Genomic DNA, 13,559 nt, shown 5'->3' on the forward strand with positions numbered 1-13,559 from the left:
CCAACGAACCAAGAGTCTTGGGAGCATAGAAAGGAATCGTAACAAAGGAAATTCCACCCGAACTCCCAGGCATAAATGTAACCCATATCCAAGCTTGGCTCTGGGAGTTTTATTGCATAGCATCATACAAAGCGTAAAGGACGTGTAGCGTTACGACCGGCTCAAAAATCAGCACGTGGCTCACCGGCCAGTGTTGGGGGAGACCTCAAGAGAGTCGTGGGTATCGGTGTGGATTCCACGGTTGGTTCGAAAAAGCTTCATCGGTGGAAGTCTCTTCAGGGGGAATTGGGGACTGACGGAACAGATTGAACAGTCACAGGATCTGGAAGTCAAGCGAAAGAAATCGTTAACATTTGTTATAGAAGGCGAAGCATGACCAGATCCAAAGATCGATCCTCAAGATGAAATTGAGGGAGGTGAAACAGCAATAAGGGTTGTTGTCAGTTACGTACTCTCATAGCAGGACCAGCCCTCGTTAGTGCCCGCGTTGGAGCGGCCAGACAAGACGTTGACGACATTCTGCAACTCAAGCCAGAACTCGGACTTGGGACGACGGCGAGTCCAGTCAGTTTCGGTGGCCTCCAGGCCAGTGTCACCGCCCATGGGCGAGAACAAGACCTGAGAGCCCTTAACACCAATGACGGCAGAGGACAAGGGGTCAGCGGCGATGGCATCCCGGCTTTGACCGGAGTATCCTTCGATGTGCTGCATACACCTGATAGCCATACGCAAAGCACGTACACGATCCATGGGGGACGGCTTTCCACCTTGCTGGAAGTGACCGGGGACAGCGGCACGAGACTCGAAACGTCCCTTTGCCTCTTCCTTGATCATATCGGCAATCACCTGAGTAGTGTAGGTTCCGGAGGCGCATTCATTGCGCAGAATAATTTTACCCGCACGGTTAGCACCCTTGTCACGGATGAAGTTGTCGCGCAGGAAATCAATGTCGCGCGAAAGCATCTTGATATCAACACCCTCCTCGGGGATGTACACTGCCACAGCACCAACTGCCAGACCAGCTGTGGTCGCGATGTATCCTGACTTGCCACCTTGAGTTTCAATCACGAAGACACGACGACGAGAAGAGGATGCGGATTGACGAATGGCATCACAGAAGTCAATCAAAGTGTTGAGACAAGTGTCGCTACCCAGTGAGTATTCAGTACCGGGAACGTTGTTGGAGATGGTAGCTGGGAGCACGACGAGCGGGATCTTGAAGGCATCATACTTCTGGCGGGCCTGGCGCAGCTCGCTGACAGCCGTGAAAGCCTCGAAACCACCAACCACGAACAATGCGTCAAACTTGTATAGCTCAAAGCACTTGGCGGTGTTCTCCATATCAGCACTGGGAAGGCTACGGTTAGTTCCAATATCCGAACCACCCTCGTTGACCCAGCTATCGGCCTCTAGCCAGGTAACTTCTCGAACAGAGCTGACTGGCTTGTCATCATGATGGCGACACAGTCCGGGGAAACCGTTATGAATAGCCAGCGGGGTGTGGCCACGGGTCAAACAGTACGCAACGGCGGCACGAGTAGCCTGGTTCATACCACCAGCGGGGGCACCAACGTGAATGATAGCAATGCGCATTCTCTGTGTGTAATCAGTATTTGGCAATCCCAACGAGCCCGGTGGGCAGAGAAATTTAGTCCTACCTTGCCCTCTGGGAGGATCATCTTCGGGTGCTCCGGGGTGGCAGTGTTCAAGTAGGCATGGTAGTATTCCTTGAACTCAGCATCACGCATCTCCATTGCCGTGTCGAATTCCTTGTTGTCAATCTTCGCTGTGACGTCCTTGGTTGCTTGGACAGCTTCCATCAGAGGGGTACGCATGATCTTATTCTCGCGAATGGTGATGACGGGCGAAGGAGAGTTGGGTGACATTTCCAGCACGGCACGAACAGCCTCCACGCCTTGGAGTGTCGAGAGCCAGCGGTCATAGGCGCACGCTGCACCACCTCTCTGGGTGTGACCCAGAATAGTGACTCGAGTATCCAAGCCGAGACGGTCTGTCAAAATATCCTTAATCTTCGAGCTCGAAACCTTGTTCAGTTGACGATCTTGAGCTCCCTCGGCGACGATAACGATGGTGCGGCGCTTGCCCCGTTCGGTTCGGTTCTATTGCAAATGAGTGCATCAGTATATAACATTGTCAGCATAACTCGGGCAGCGCTCACCTTGGTAATCACGGAACACATGTCATCCTCCCATCCTTCTTTGGGAGGCATTTCGGGAAGGAATAGCCAGTCTGCTCCGGTACTGATAGCAGACATCAATGCGAGCCATCCACAGTGTCGGCCCATAACTTCAATGACAAATCCACGCTGGTGAGAGAAGGCAGTGTCGAAGACATCGTCAACAGCGTCACAGATACGGGTCAAAGACGAGTAGCAACCGATGGTGGCATCTGTGCCAGACATATCATTGTCAATAGAACCCACCAGGCCGACAATGTTCAACACCTTGTAGGGTTCGACCTGCTCTGCAGTCAGCTCGCCGGCGGCGATGAGGTCAGACAGCAAGCCGGGCCATTCCGCACGGAAAACATCGGCACCAGTCAAACTGCCGTCACCACCACACACCACGAGGGCATCAATACCCCGCAGTACCATGTTCTTTGCAGCTTTCATGCGGCCAACGCGCTCCCGGAAGCCCATGCTCCGAGCAGAGCCGATCAGAGTACCTCCACGGGACAACCAACCACGGACATCCTCCCAGTGCAGCTGGCGTATCATGTTACCACCGTTGACGAGGCCCTCATATCCTTCGAAAATAGCATAGGCCTCACAGTCGCAGTGGATTGCCATACGGACAACGGCCCGCACAGCACCGTTCATACCGGGGGCATCTCCACCAGAAGTGAGGACACCGATACGGCGTCTTTTGGCCGGTTGGGTAGGAATCTTGACGGGCTCCATGTTGAGATCAATTGAAGCTGTCGACCTCTACAGGTCAGAAAGGAATGAGATGAGTGAAGAAATCAAGTCAAAAATGAGGCGCGATAAGCGTTGTAAAGCTACAATTATGAATGGGTGGGATGTGGAGGGGTCAACCCAATCCGGTGAGAGAAATTGGCAGAAGTGGGTGCTTGCGTCACTGAAACACTTTTTAAAGAAGACCGGTTATGATGAAATATACTCAACAAGCTGGGAGATGGGAGATGGGATGGAGGGGAGATGATGGGACGATGTGCAGTCAACTCTCAACGTTCTCTGCCCGCCTGAACTACCCTTGTTACGACTACAATACCTGACTGGTACCTGCGTTGCCATACAACTCCCCGGCAAGATGCATGTCACCGTTTGGTTCTTTTGGGTTTAGTGTGGCTTTCACGTGAGCGGTGAGGGGCAAGCTCTGTGGTGACGTCACTCGCTGTTTGTGTTTGCTGTGTTTGCTGTATCTGTCGTGTTTGTTGCATTTGCTGTGTTTACTACGTTTATCTCCTGTTTACTATGTTTGCTGTTTACTGTGTTGGTCCTCTGTTCTCTCCACTATCAGTGACTGGTTTCTAATCTACTTCTTGCCCAGGCGGACATGAACTTATCAATGACGGTAAATTGTCTCATCTGTATTTCAACTCTCAGGCATCATGTGAGACAATCTTGCAGTCTGGCCACTGTATACAGGGTGCATCCAGGCGTTCCTATCTCAGAGATACCCGATTCAGCTGTATCTCAGTCAGCGATAAATTCACTCACACCATAGACCCTTGACTTACGCGTCGCATGAGTGGCTACCCTCCGTGGCAGGGTTCTTGCAGCCACTCGAGCACAGCTTCGCATGGCCCACATCGCCAGGGTTCTTGCAATGGAACAAAATATTCTTCAGGTCCTCCTTTTCTAGGTCAGATCCCTTGATTACATCCTTGAGATCGGCCTCGGTGAAGCCTATGACTGGTTTAGTATGTGGCCGAACATCGGACAGGAGGGATCAAGTACCTTTGTCTTTAATCAGCACATCAGAGCAATAATCAAAGCTGGGGGTGCAGGTTTTCTGGGCAATGCCAGAAGTAGCCAAGGCAAAGATTGCCAGGAACACGGAAGAGAACTTCATGATGAGATATAGACTTGGTGAGTAGGATGAAAGGATCTCTCATGGCAGGGTGGAAATATTGATTATTATAAACTCTCCTCGCAAGTCCCCTCCTTTCTCAAACACGAAACCCCCCAAAAAAAGAAAACAAATGCTCACATTCCTGGTCTATACGGAATGTAGTGACGCCAGTCACATACCACGAACAAGAAAGAGTGGTAGATCCGAGGTGTCTCGGATTCTTCCCTGGCCTATGAGATCATTCAAGAGTATCGATACAGTAGATCCAAATCCATCATCAACCTGGTCTAGATGCTTTCCCCAATCCATGTGGCACGGAATGCATCTTCCATCTCAGACGGGTTATGTATAAGATCAAGATGAGTCCATCCCTACTTGGGCAAGTCTATCCAGATAAGATACCCCGCTCGATGCGTCTGTCATCAACTCTTCTTCTTGCACCTTTCCTTTCTGTCTCTTTTCGGTCTTGGATTTGTTGAAGCAATACTCTTGTGGCTGCCCTCTGAATATGGTGGATGATCTGAGTAGCACTCCCCAGTTGAACCCATCTCATTATTGAATTGTGGCCGTTAACATAGAACAGTCTCCAATCTGGTCACGGCCGATCCAGGTCTGCCACGGTCCAATCCTACTCAGTCTTATTGGCAGCACATTCCACATGCTCTGGCTGACGTGCAATCCCCAAATTTGCCTAATGACCGAGACTTTGCCATCATTGGGTCAGGACTCACCGGACTAGCGGTAGCCAAGTCCCTTCTGGAGTGCCACCCGACGGCCACAGTCACGATTCTGGAGGCTCGCACGCTTTGTTCGGGGGCAACGGGGCGAAATGGGGGTCAGATGGCTGCGAATGCAGGAGAGGAGTACATGCATTTAGCTGAGACACACGGATCCGAAACAGCAGGGAAGATTGTGGATTTCACATTTCGCAACCTGGAGAAGATGCAGGAGCTTATTGAGGCCTACGATGCGGTGGAAGTTAGCGAGATGCAACGTGTGCGGAAACTACGAGTGTTTCTGTCCGCGAAGAAATATGAAGATTTCAAGACGAGCATTGCGCGTCTGGAACAAGATCATCCCTCTAAAAAAGGGATGTATGCCATTCTAGATGCAGATGCAGTAGCTCAGGTAATACTTCCATGGCTTTTACATTGTCCATTGCTCTAATATATATATTTTCGATTCAGGAATATGGAATTCAGGGTGCAGCTGGAGGCGCCGTTCTGTCGGCTGGAACTGTCTGGCCATATCGTCTAGTCACCAAAGTCTTTGCAGCACTCTTAGAAAAGTACCCAGGTCGACTGACAATCGAGACACATACCCCGGTTCAGTCTGTTGAACACAACCCAGGATCCGTGTCACCTTTCACGACTGGTTTCCACTATAGTTTACACACTTCTCGCGGTCCCTTGCGAGCAGGAGCTGTGGTTCACTGTACCAATGGATACAGCGGGCATCTTCTCCCCAATCTGAGGGGACTTGTTCATCCTTTCAAGGGTACGATGACAGTTCAAGATCCAGAGGATTCTGTGCCAAACCAAGGCACTCTTGTATCATGGGGCTTCCATTATACTCCTTCCTACGATCCTGAAACGAAGCGTCATGGATATGGATTGTATTACCTAGGCCAAAGCGCCAATACAGGTTACTTCTACTTTGGGGGCGAGAATGCACGCATCGAGGAGTCGGTGTCTTCCGATGATACTTTTGCAGCTAAGCACTCCGTTACGCACCTTCAGTCAGCACTGCCACGGTTCTTCGGAAACCCTGAGCAATCAAACTGGGGCCTGGTAAGTTCGTGGAGTGGAATTATGGGCTTCTCCGCAGATGGTCTTCCAATTGTTGGGAGACTTCCATCAGCCCTGACGGGGCGAAAGGGTGATGGCGAGTGGATTGCGGCAGCGTTCAACGGCTATGGAATGGCAAACTGCTTGCTAAGCGGAGAAGCACTTGCTTTAATGATGCTCGGCGAGGATGTCAGTCAATGGCTTCCCATTGCATACGGCCTTGGCAAAAAGAGACTTCAAGAGACGCTGACGATCCCAGAAGCTGTCCACGCCCTAAGCTCAAAGTTATAACTCGGCGTCATCAGACTCGGAGATGTATGTCAGAATATTTCTTGATCAGTATAGTTTTCAAAAGGCGTTTCATTGCCATGTTCAGCTCTGTAGAATTTGCATAGGGTATCGAATCTCTATGTGTTGACATTTTCGTGGAAGAAAAAGGTTTTTTCAGGACCCACTTCCTTTGGTGCGTCCCTGATGTTTTTGCGCACAACTGCGAGCAAAAAAAAGCTCGCGATGCTCGCAGCCAAAAAAGAATGGACTCGCGGGGAATCGAACCCCGGACCACTCCCATGCTAAGGGAGTATTATACCACTAAACCACAAGCCCAGTTCGATGAATGGACATGGTGGGTTTCGGCTTAAGCTGGGCCTATCCGCTGTGGGTCCATATTCAGCGTGATGTCTCTAGAACAACCGCCATAAGAGATTGGTTGCATGCAGAAGGGGTTCCCCATGTGTACTGCCTGGGGATTTGTGAGGGTTGCTCCCACTTTCCACGTCCGGAGCCATCGATGCAACGCACAGTGTACGCCCGGAGAGATAGTTCATGGCGAGTCAGGGCAATCTTGATCTTTTTGTGCTTTTCGGGATTCGATGATGATAGCACAAGCTCACCATGCTGTGGGTAAACTGCGTCCCAGACGCAATCCTCTTTCAAATCCTGTTCGGGCTTGGGTGGTGAAAGACCGTTGGATGAGGTGGTAAAGACAACATCGAGTAACAAGAGATGCGTGATAGCCGCTTCGACATCTTCCCTGAGGGAAAGACGACCAGGAGACTTGCTATCGGGATAATTGGGCAAATTGCATGACACATCAAAGTTGGTACCGAACGGGGGGAGGAAATATTGGTACGAATTGTGATTGAGAAAGAGCCTCGAGCAGTCAACAATTTACCGCTGAATGTAGACTCAAACGGTGCAAGGAACCTTTCAACGACTGCCTCAACTGAGGGAGCGGAGGTTTGAGCCATTCTTGTCGAAAAGACATGCTGGACATACGCTGGAATTTCCAAGGCGGCCGAGTGTAAAACACCAAAGATGTCTTTCAAGAATGTCTGAAGCCACAGTACATGGGACATGTGCTGGATGTAAGCCAGCGCCGGACGAAAAAGTTGGTGTTCAGGGACGGATCTTTTTTTCGGGGTCAATGGTAGCGGAAGTAGGGTCCGTCGGTGCAGGTTTTGACGGTGGGCATATGCCAGTAAGATGTGAATTGTATGAGACAGGCCTTCGGCGATGCGGGTACCGTTTTGTGAGATGTCTTGCTCAGATTGGGGTTCATTTTCATCCATGTCCACAAGGTCTAGCAAAATTTCAAGATTATCAGAAACAGGAATGCGAATGAGGTTTTGGCGGGTCGTCACGCCGTAGCTTGCCGTCGCTCTAGCTTCTCGGACAAGCTCATGGAACAGCTCCTCTTCATAAAGTGTATCCCGCGCTTGTAAGATTCGACTTTCAATTGTTTGTTCGTCATTCGTGGGACTAGTCGACTTGGAGCGGCCGATAAGTCGTCCATCCTGCATCACACGCACCTGGACAAAACGAGCCTTTGCGGGAATCAGTCCTTTGTCCAGTATCAAACTGCCATTCTCAGCGCGTCGTAGGGAGGCGAGTCCGCGGTCACGGAAAATGGGGGTGGCTGGAACAGCATTATTAGATAGGAGTCCCTCTGTTCTTGGCTTCGGAGCTTACCTTCGAGGAATCCATATTGCACACCGAGTGCTTGCTTTTCGCGAGGAAGTCGAGAAACCTTCCACCCATTTTCCTTGACAGTCAACACTTCATTCCAGTAGCGAGTCTCCGATGCAACTTCGTTTTCGAGCCTGGAGGCAGCTTGAAGAAGTTTGTTTGCCGCTCCGTTGAAGTTCTGGATGCGCCATCCCCTCGATACCGCTGATGTGTCTTTCGTTGTGGACTCTGGTTTCGGGGGAGGGTTCACAACCTCGGCGTTGAGTGAGCCAAGAGGTGCGATTTGCTTGAGAAAGGGCGACATAGAGGTTTCGGCCTGGCGCGGGGTTTCTTTAGAGAGAAGTAGAGAAATGAAATCAACGGCAAACATCGCCTCCATGTGAGCTTGTCTAAGACTTGTCAGTTCATCCCAGACAGGCAGTCCAAGCTACATTGCACTCACGTGGCGAAATCAATGATGTCCTTCCGTCGCTTATACAATTGTTCCAGGCGCTCTGTTGAGTCAAGATCTGCTGCATTTTGGTCACCCTCATCCTCGTCCAAGTCGTCTTTGTATTCTTCGGCAATCCTGGTCCGAAGAACCTCTTCGTTCACCTCACGAAACGAGCCCCACTGGCTGTTGATTTGAGCGATCTCTGCCGGGAGGGTATCTGGGCGGTCGCGCTCCTCAAGGATAGGACGCAGGGGGAGAGTAAATGAGTCGGCCATGGTGACACCTTGCCTCTGCGTGGAGAGCAAGTCTAGAGAGAAGTGGAAGAAAGACGGGGATGACGCAGCTGACACGTGATCGACTCTTAATCAGGCAGTTCTGAGCTTTGGGGTCTGGTTGTTTGATGAGTTGATCTGACGAGAATATTTACAAGATTGTATTTTGTGATCATGAAGGTTCTGCTACATATTGACGATAGAAATTCCATCACAAGAAGCCATCAATCCGAGTGTAATATGTTAATAGCTCTGGGGCCTCAACTTGCAAGCTCAAATCCGCAATGCCAAGACACTCCGCCGCGCCGATACTCCCACAGCCAAGAGCGAAAGAACGGAATATACAGTACTCCGTAGTTTGTAGAATAGCGGATTATTTCTCAATGCCAAATTTCGGGCTCTCGGGCTTTTTACTGGGATTGACTCGTGGCCCCTCTTGACTTGGAGAATCACCCTCGCGCTAGACCAAGCAGTTTCCGGTGCTCAGGCTCCGTGTACATGTACTGTAAGTCTGGACTTGAACGTATCGGGTAATTCTCGGGGCAATGAAGAGACCGGCATCTTTGAATACTAGATCCAGACATATCCTCGGGCCATCTCCCCCACACATAATGTAGAATGTGGGGGAAATCAGGGCCCCCAAGTGCAACCGCACACTGCACCTGAACACGGCCTGCCGATCGTCCCTCTATCTGGCTATTTCCGGCGAGGTGGCGTTGGGTATTTGATTTGAGTCAATTTAATCTGAGTTTGACGCTATACTCTTGTGCCATTTCACCGGCCAACTCGGCACACTTTCGTGCGACTTACCGGAAGGGGGGGGGGGGGGGGGGGGGGGGTGGTGATGATGATGTTGGGGGTAATGCTATAGTATTTAACCCAGGCCCATGCCTATATCTTTATAGAGATTGGATCACTATGTGGGTGTCAATTCTATCTCTTACAGCCTTTGCTGTAGCCATCGAGGCCCAGGAACTATATCAGACAACAACAGGACCTGTTGCTCGACCACAATGTACAAAGCATAGTGACCCAACTCCCAAGTATCATTTCCAACCATTCTCGTACACCTTGAATGAAACAGTCCGGTGAGCCACCTGGTGTGAGATTTCTCAATATGGGCTAATCTAAGGATAAGATACGCGACCTCGGTTCCTTCTCCAACGACTACGAAGACATACGCCCCTGCTTATACAGACGTTGCCAAACACTTGACTACTACCTGGTTGACTTCGACTTGGGGCAGTTGGGTTCCAGGACAAACAATTATCAGTGCCACTGACACAGATGATCCATATGGACAAGCTGCGTGGTCATCGATGTGGTTGGAAGCAGACCTTCAGAACTACGTAAGACAAACCCACACAGCTTCCAACGAGAGCTCACAGCTGACCGTCCTAGACAACTACTGGGATGTTCTCAACCACTGTCAGCCCTACACCAGTGCCCAGCAGTGAGCTAGTCTTACCACCGCGTGACTATTTTGGACCTACAGATTGCTATAACTTCCCCAAGGACTTTGTGTTTGGAGTCGCGGGAAGTGCTGCCCAAATTGAAGGCGCAGTTGCACTGGATGGTCGATCCCCTTCGCTACTGGAAAAGTTAGTACCAGATAGCAAGCCAAAGGACTTCATCACCAATGAAAATTACTTCTTGTACAAGCAAGATATTCAACGACTGGCTGCGATGGGCGTGGAATACTACAGCTTCACGATCCCCTGGACCCGAATTCTTCCCTTTGCTCTGCCAGGAACACCAGTTAATCAACAAGCTATTGATCATTATGATGACTTGATCACTGCAGTTCTTGATGCGGGAATGACGGTAAGCGAATTCAAATATCCGGGCTTCGAACCTAGTTCTAACTTCCGTTGCAGCCGGTTGTCACAATGCTTCACTTTGATAGTCCATTGATGTTTGTTGCCAGCGACAACATCACAACACGTCCTGATATTGGCTATAACAATGCAGGGTATCAAAATGAAACGTTTGTGGATGCTTTTGTCAACTATGGAAAGGTATGGAGCTTCTTGAATTTACCATGCCCTGGGAACGCGACAAGCTGATTGAAATTGTGTCCTAGGTTCTGCTCTCTCACTACGCAGACCGTGTTCCGATTTGGGTGACCTTCAATGAGCCTCTTCTCTATGCATTCAACTTCAAAGGTGTTGACCACGTTGTCAAGGCACATGCTCAAGTCTATCACTTCTACCACGAGGAATTGAAGGCCAGGGGAAGAATAGGCATCAAATTCAATGACAACTTCGGAGTGCCAAAAGACCCTAGGAACTCCAGCCATGTGTTGGCAGCCGATCGCTTCCAAGAGATGCAACTTGGTTTCTTTGCCAATCCAATCTTTTTGGGGCAGCAGTACCCTCAATCCGTTCTGAAAACTCTGCCCGGAGCAGAACCTTTAAGCGATTCCGAGTTGGCCTATATCAACGGAACATCTGACTTTTTCGGGATCGACCCGTATACCGCTACGGTGGTGTCCCCTGCAGATGAAGGCATTGAATCTTGCGCTGCTAACACATCAACCTCCAACTCGTTATTCCCGTATTGTGTCAACCAAGAAACAAAGAATGTTTACGGATGGAACATTGGTTACCGCTCAGATTCCTATGTCTATATCACTCCAACTCATTTCCGTGAGTACCTCTTTTATCTATGGAACACCTTCCACCACCCGATCCTGGTCTCCGAGTTTGGGTTCCCTGTCTATGCAGAAGCAGACAAAGATCTGTCCGATCAACTATTTGATTCCCCGCGCAGCATCTACTATCTCTCCTTCATGTCTGAAATTCTCAAATCGATCTACGAAGACGGAGTCCATGTGATGGGGGCGCTTGCTTGGAGCTTTGTCGACAATTGGGAGTTCGGAGACTATACCCAGCAATTTGGCATCCAAGCGGTCAACCGAACCACCCAGGAGCGATCTTATAAAAAAAGTTTCTTTGATCTGGTGGATTTTGTCAAATCTCGCCAGCCCAAGAAGTAAGTTATTAGTTTAAAAGGCAGCGAGTATTAGTGTTATGAGGCTCGATTCTTTGTGTCTCACTAATTGAGCTTGATGAGGGAAAAGAACTGGATTCCTTTCAATACCGGATTGAGTTCGTCGAAATTTTGGTTTCCAAGATGTAGAAGATATAAACTGCCGGTGAGTTGTAGTGTGGAAGTCTCATAATCCAAATAATCTTGGCTTATAATACACAAAATCGATGCGTTTTCCATCGAACTGGGCTTGTGGTTTAGTGGTATAATACTCCCTTAGCATGGGAGTGGTCCGGGGTTCGATTCCCCGCGAGTCCATTCTTTTTGCTTCGGATTGTTTTTTCCTCCTTGGCTATTGAGATGCAATGGCCCTTTTCCATCTCTTTTTATTTACTTATGGTGATATTGAATTTTATTTTTTTTGGTCTTGGGCAGTCCTGGGCAGATGAGAGCGATGATTTTATTGAATACTAGCAATTCCGTACAAAACGCGGTGATATATATTCGATAGCTGGAAACCCCATCACTCCTCCCAGTTAAAGTTGATCACAATGCGCCCGGCTACTTGGCCTTTGCGAAGTTTTTCCACAGCCTCAGGCATTCGATTCACTGGATATACCTCACTCACCTGCTTTAGCATCCCTCGTCGCGCAAAATCTAAAGTCATGGCCACATCTCGCCGGCTACCAACAAGGGTGCCTTTGATGGTGAGATTTCTGAAGACAAACGCACAGGGATCATCGCCTACTGTCATTGAACCGACAGAAGGAAGACCGATGCACATCACGACGCTTCCAATCCGACTACCAGTGAACGAGACCGCAGTTTTATACGCAGCAGGGGCTGTGACAAACACTCCGTGGGCACCGATGCTGTCCGCAATCTCAATAACAGCCTGACTGGGATCTGACATCTCTTTAAAATCCACAAAGGCCTCTGCTCCCATCTCCATGGACAATCTCCTTTTGGAATCTCCTGTATCAACCACGATTGGGCGCATTCCCATTGCCTTGGCCAACTGAACACCCTGGATCCCGACGCCGCCGCCACCTCCAGGGAAAACAACCCATGCCCCTGCTTCAAGGTTTGACTCAATCAGAGACCGGTAAATTGTACTAGCACTGCACATCACAGGGGCGGCGACTTCATCGGAGACCTCGTCTGGAATAGGTGATGCATAACGGGCTGGCGAGACCAAATATTGCTGATAGGTGCCTAGTATGATGAGCTCAGGTATCAAACCGCCAGCATGCAAACCAAACGTACCCGCTACCATCAGTCCCGTGTGCGTTGCATTTTTACAGTATGTTTCCTTGTCATCCCAACAATGATCACAGGAACCACAGGTATTCATGATCGGTTTGATCCCGGCTCTATCGCCCACTTGGAAATTTGTCACGTTAGCTCCAATCTTAACCACGACACCAGCACCTTCATGGCCTGGAGACCGAACACCGAAAGTGGACATTGGAGGGACCCCTAAGTCTCCCTGCATCATATGAATGTCAGATGAACATAGCCCGGTGTAGTTCAACTTGATCAAGACATCGTCTGGGCCTAGATGAGGTAGACCAGGTATCATGTCAGATATTGAGTTCAATACCGAGAATTTTTCCCTCTGAACGCATTTGATATTTACCTGGCTCTGGGACCGGCACCACTTGTACCTCAACATGGAAATCGGGACCTTCATTGACCACGACTCCTGCTTTACAGTGCGTGGGAATAATAATGGTGGAATCATCAGTGATGGAGCCCATATCGATATATACAGCCGTTGGTTAAAAACACAGAAGAGACAGCAGAGTACTGAGGCAGTTCTGACATATAGAAGAAGAAAAGAGGAGCAAGAAATAAATCCATAGCCGAATTGACACCGAGGCAGAAGTACGCGGAAACCATCCGTGGTGCCAACCCCTCATCATTCTCTGTCAATGGCCTTGCATTGCATATAGCCGAAAAGATGCGGGGATAGTTCTGCAATTGCACAAGTAATATCCGAACAGGTCATATTGGAAATGGAAGTTGAAAAGAATAATTGTATGTTATATCA

At 49.5% G+C, this 13,559-nt stretch overlaps 6 protein-coding genes across 6 annotated transcripts; 2 read left to right on the forward strand and 4 right to left on the reverse strand.

Annotated features, from left to right (window-relative positions):
- Positions 1-275: 275 nt before the first annotated feature.
- On the reverse strand, positions 276-2,920 carry N7511_003468 (ATP-dependent 6-phosphofructokinase; the record flags this gene model as incomplete). Its single annotated transcript, XM_057125893.1, has 4 exons — positions 276-322; positions 453-1,596; positions 1,659-2,120; positions 2,180-2,920. The coding sequence occupies 4 exons, from the start codon at positions 2,918-2,920 to the stop codon at positions 276-278; spliced, it is 2,394 nt and encodes a 797-aa protein (XP_056988052.1).
- A 796-nt stretch (positions 2,921-3,716) lies between these two features.
- On the reverse strand, positions 3,717-4,055 carry N7511_003469 (uncharacterized protein; the record flags this gene model as incomplete). Its single annotated transcript, XM_057125894.1, has 2 exons — positions 3,717-3,889; positions 3,941-4,055. 2 exons carry the CDS (start codon positions 4,053-4,055, stop codon positions 3,717-3,719), a joined length of 288 nt encoding a protein of 95 aa, XP_056988053.1.
- A 508-nt stretch (positions 4,056-4,563) lies between these two features.
- On the forward strand, positions 4,564-6,133 carry N7511_003470 (NAD(P)/FAD-dependent oxidoreductase; the record flags this gene model as incomplete). Its single annotated transcript, XM_057125895.1, has 3 exons — positions 4,564-4,579; positions 4,639-5,183; positions 5,243-6,133. 3 exons carry the CDS (start codon positions 4,564-4,566, stop codon positions 6,131-6,133), a joined length of 1,452 nt encoding a protein of 483 aa, XP_056988054.1.
- Positions 6,134-6,511: 378 nt separating this feature from the next.
- Positions 6,512-8,518, reverse strand: N7511_003471 (mediator of RNA polymerase II transcription subunit 17; the record flags this gene model as incomplete). The annotated part of the gene is made up of 4 exons (XM_057125896.1): positions 6,512-6,898; positions 6,949-7,760; positions 7,814-8,199; positions 8,253-8,518. 4 exons carry the CDS (start codon positions 8,516-8,518, stop codon positions 6,512-6,514), a joined length of 1,851 nt encoding a protein of 616 aa, XP_056988055.1.
- A 945-nt stretch (positions 8,519-9,463) lies between these two features.
- On the forward strand, positions 9,464-11,513 carry N7511_003472 (glycoside hydrolase family 1 protein; the record flags this gene model as incomplete). Its single annotated transcript, XM_057125897.1, has 5 exons — positions 9,464-9,603; positions 9,648-9,864; positions 9,917-10,339; positions 10,393-10,533; positions 10,599-11,513. Coding segments are annotated over 5 exons (1,836 nt in total), but the record flags the coding sequence as incomplete, so codon positions are not given.
- A 516-nt stretch (positions 11,514-12,029) lies between these two features.
- Positions 12,030-13,266, reverse strand: N7511_003473 (zinc-dependent alcohol dehydrogenase; the record flags this gene model as incomplete). The annotated part of the gene is made up of 2 exons (XM_057125898.1): positions 12,030-13,063; positions 13,146-13,266. 2 exons carry the CDS (start codon positions 13,264-13,266, stop codon positions 12,030-12,032), a joined length of 1,155 nt encoding a protein of 384 aa, XP_056988057.1.
- Positions 13,267-13,559: the final 293 nt, after the last annotated feature.

The sequence above is a fragment of the Penicillium nucicola genome (assembly GCF_028828085.1).
Source record: "Penicillium nucicola strain IBT 29836 chromosome Unknown utg000002l, whole genome shotgun sequence".
NCBI lineage: Eukaryota > Fungi > Ascomycota > Eurotiomycetes > Eurotiales > Aspergillaceae > Penicillium > Penicillium nucicola.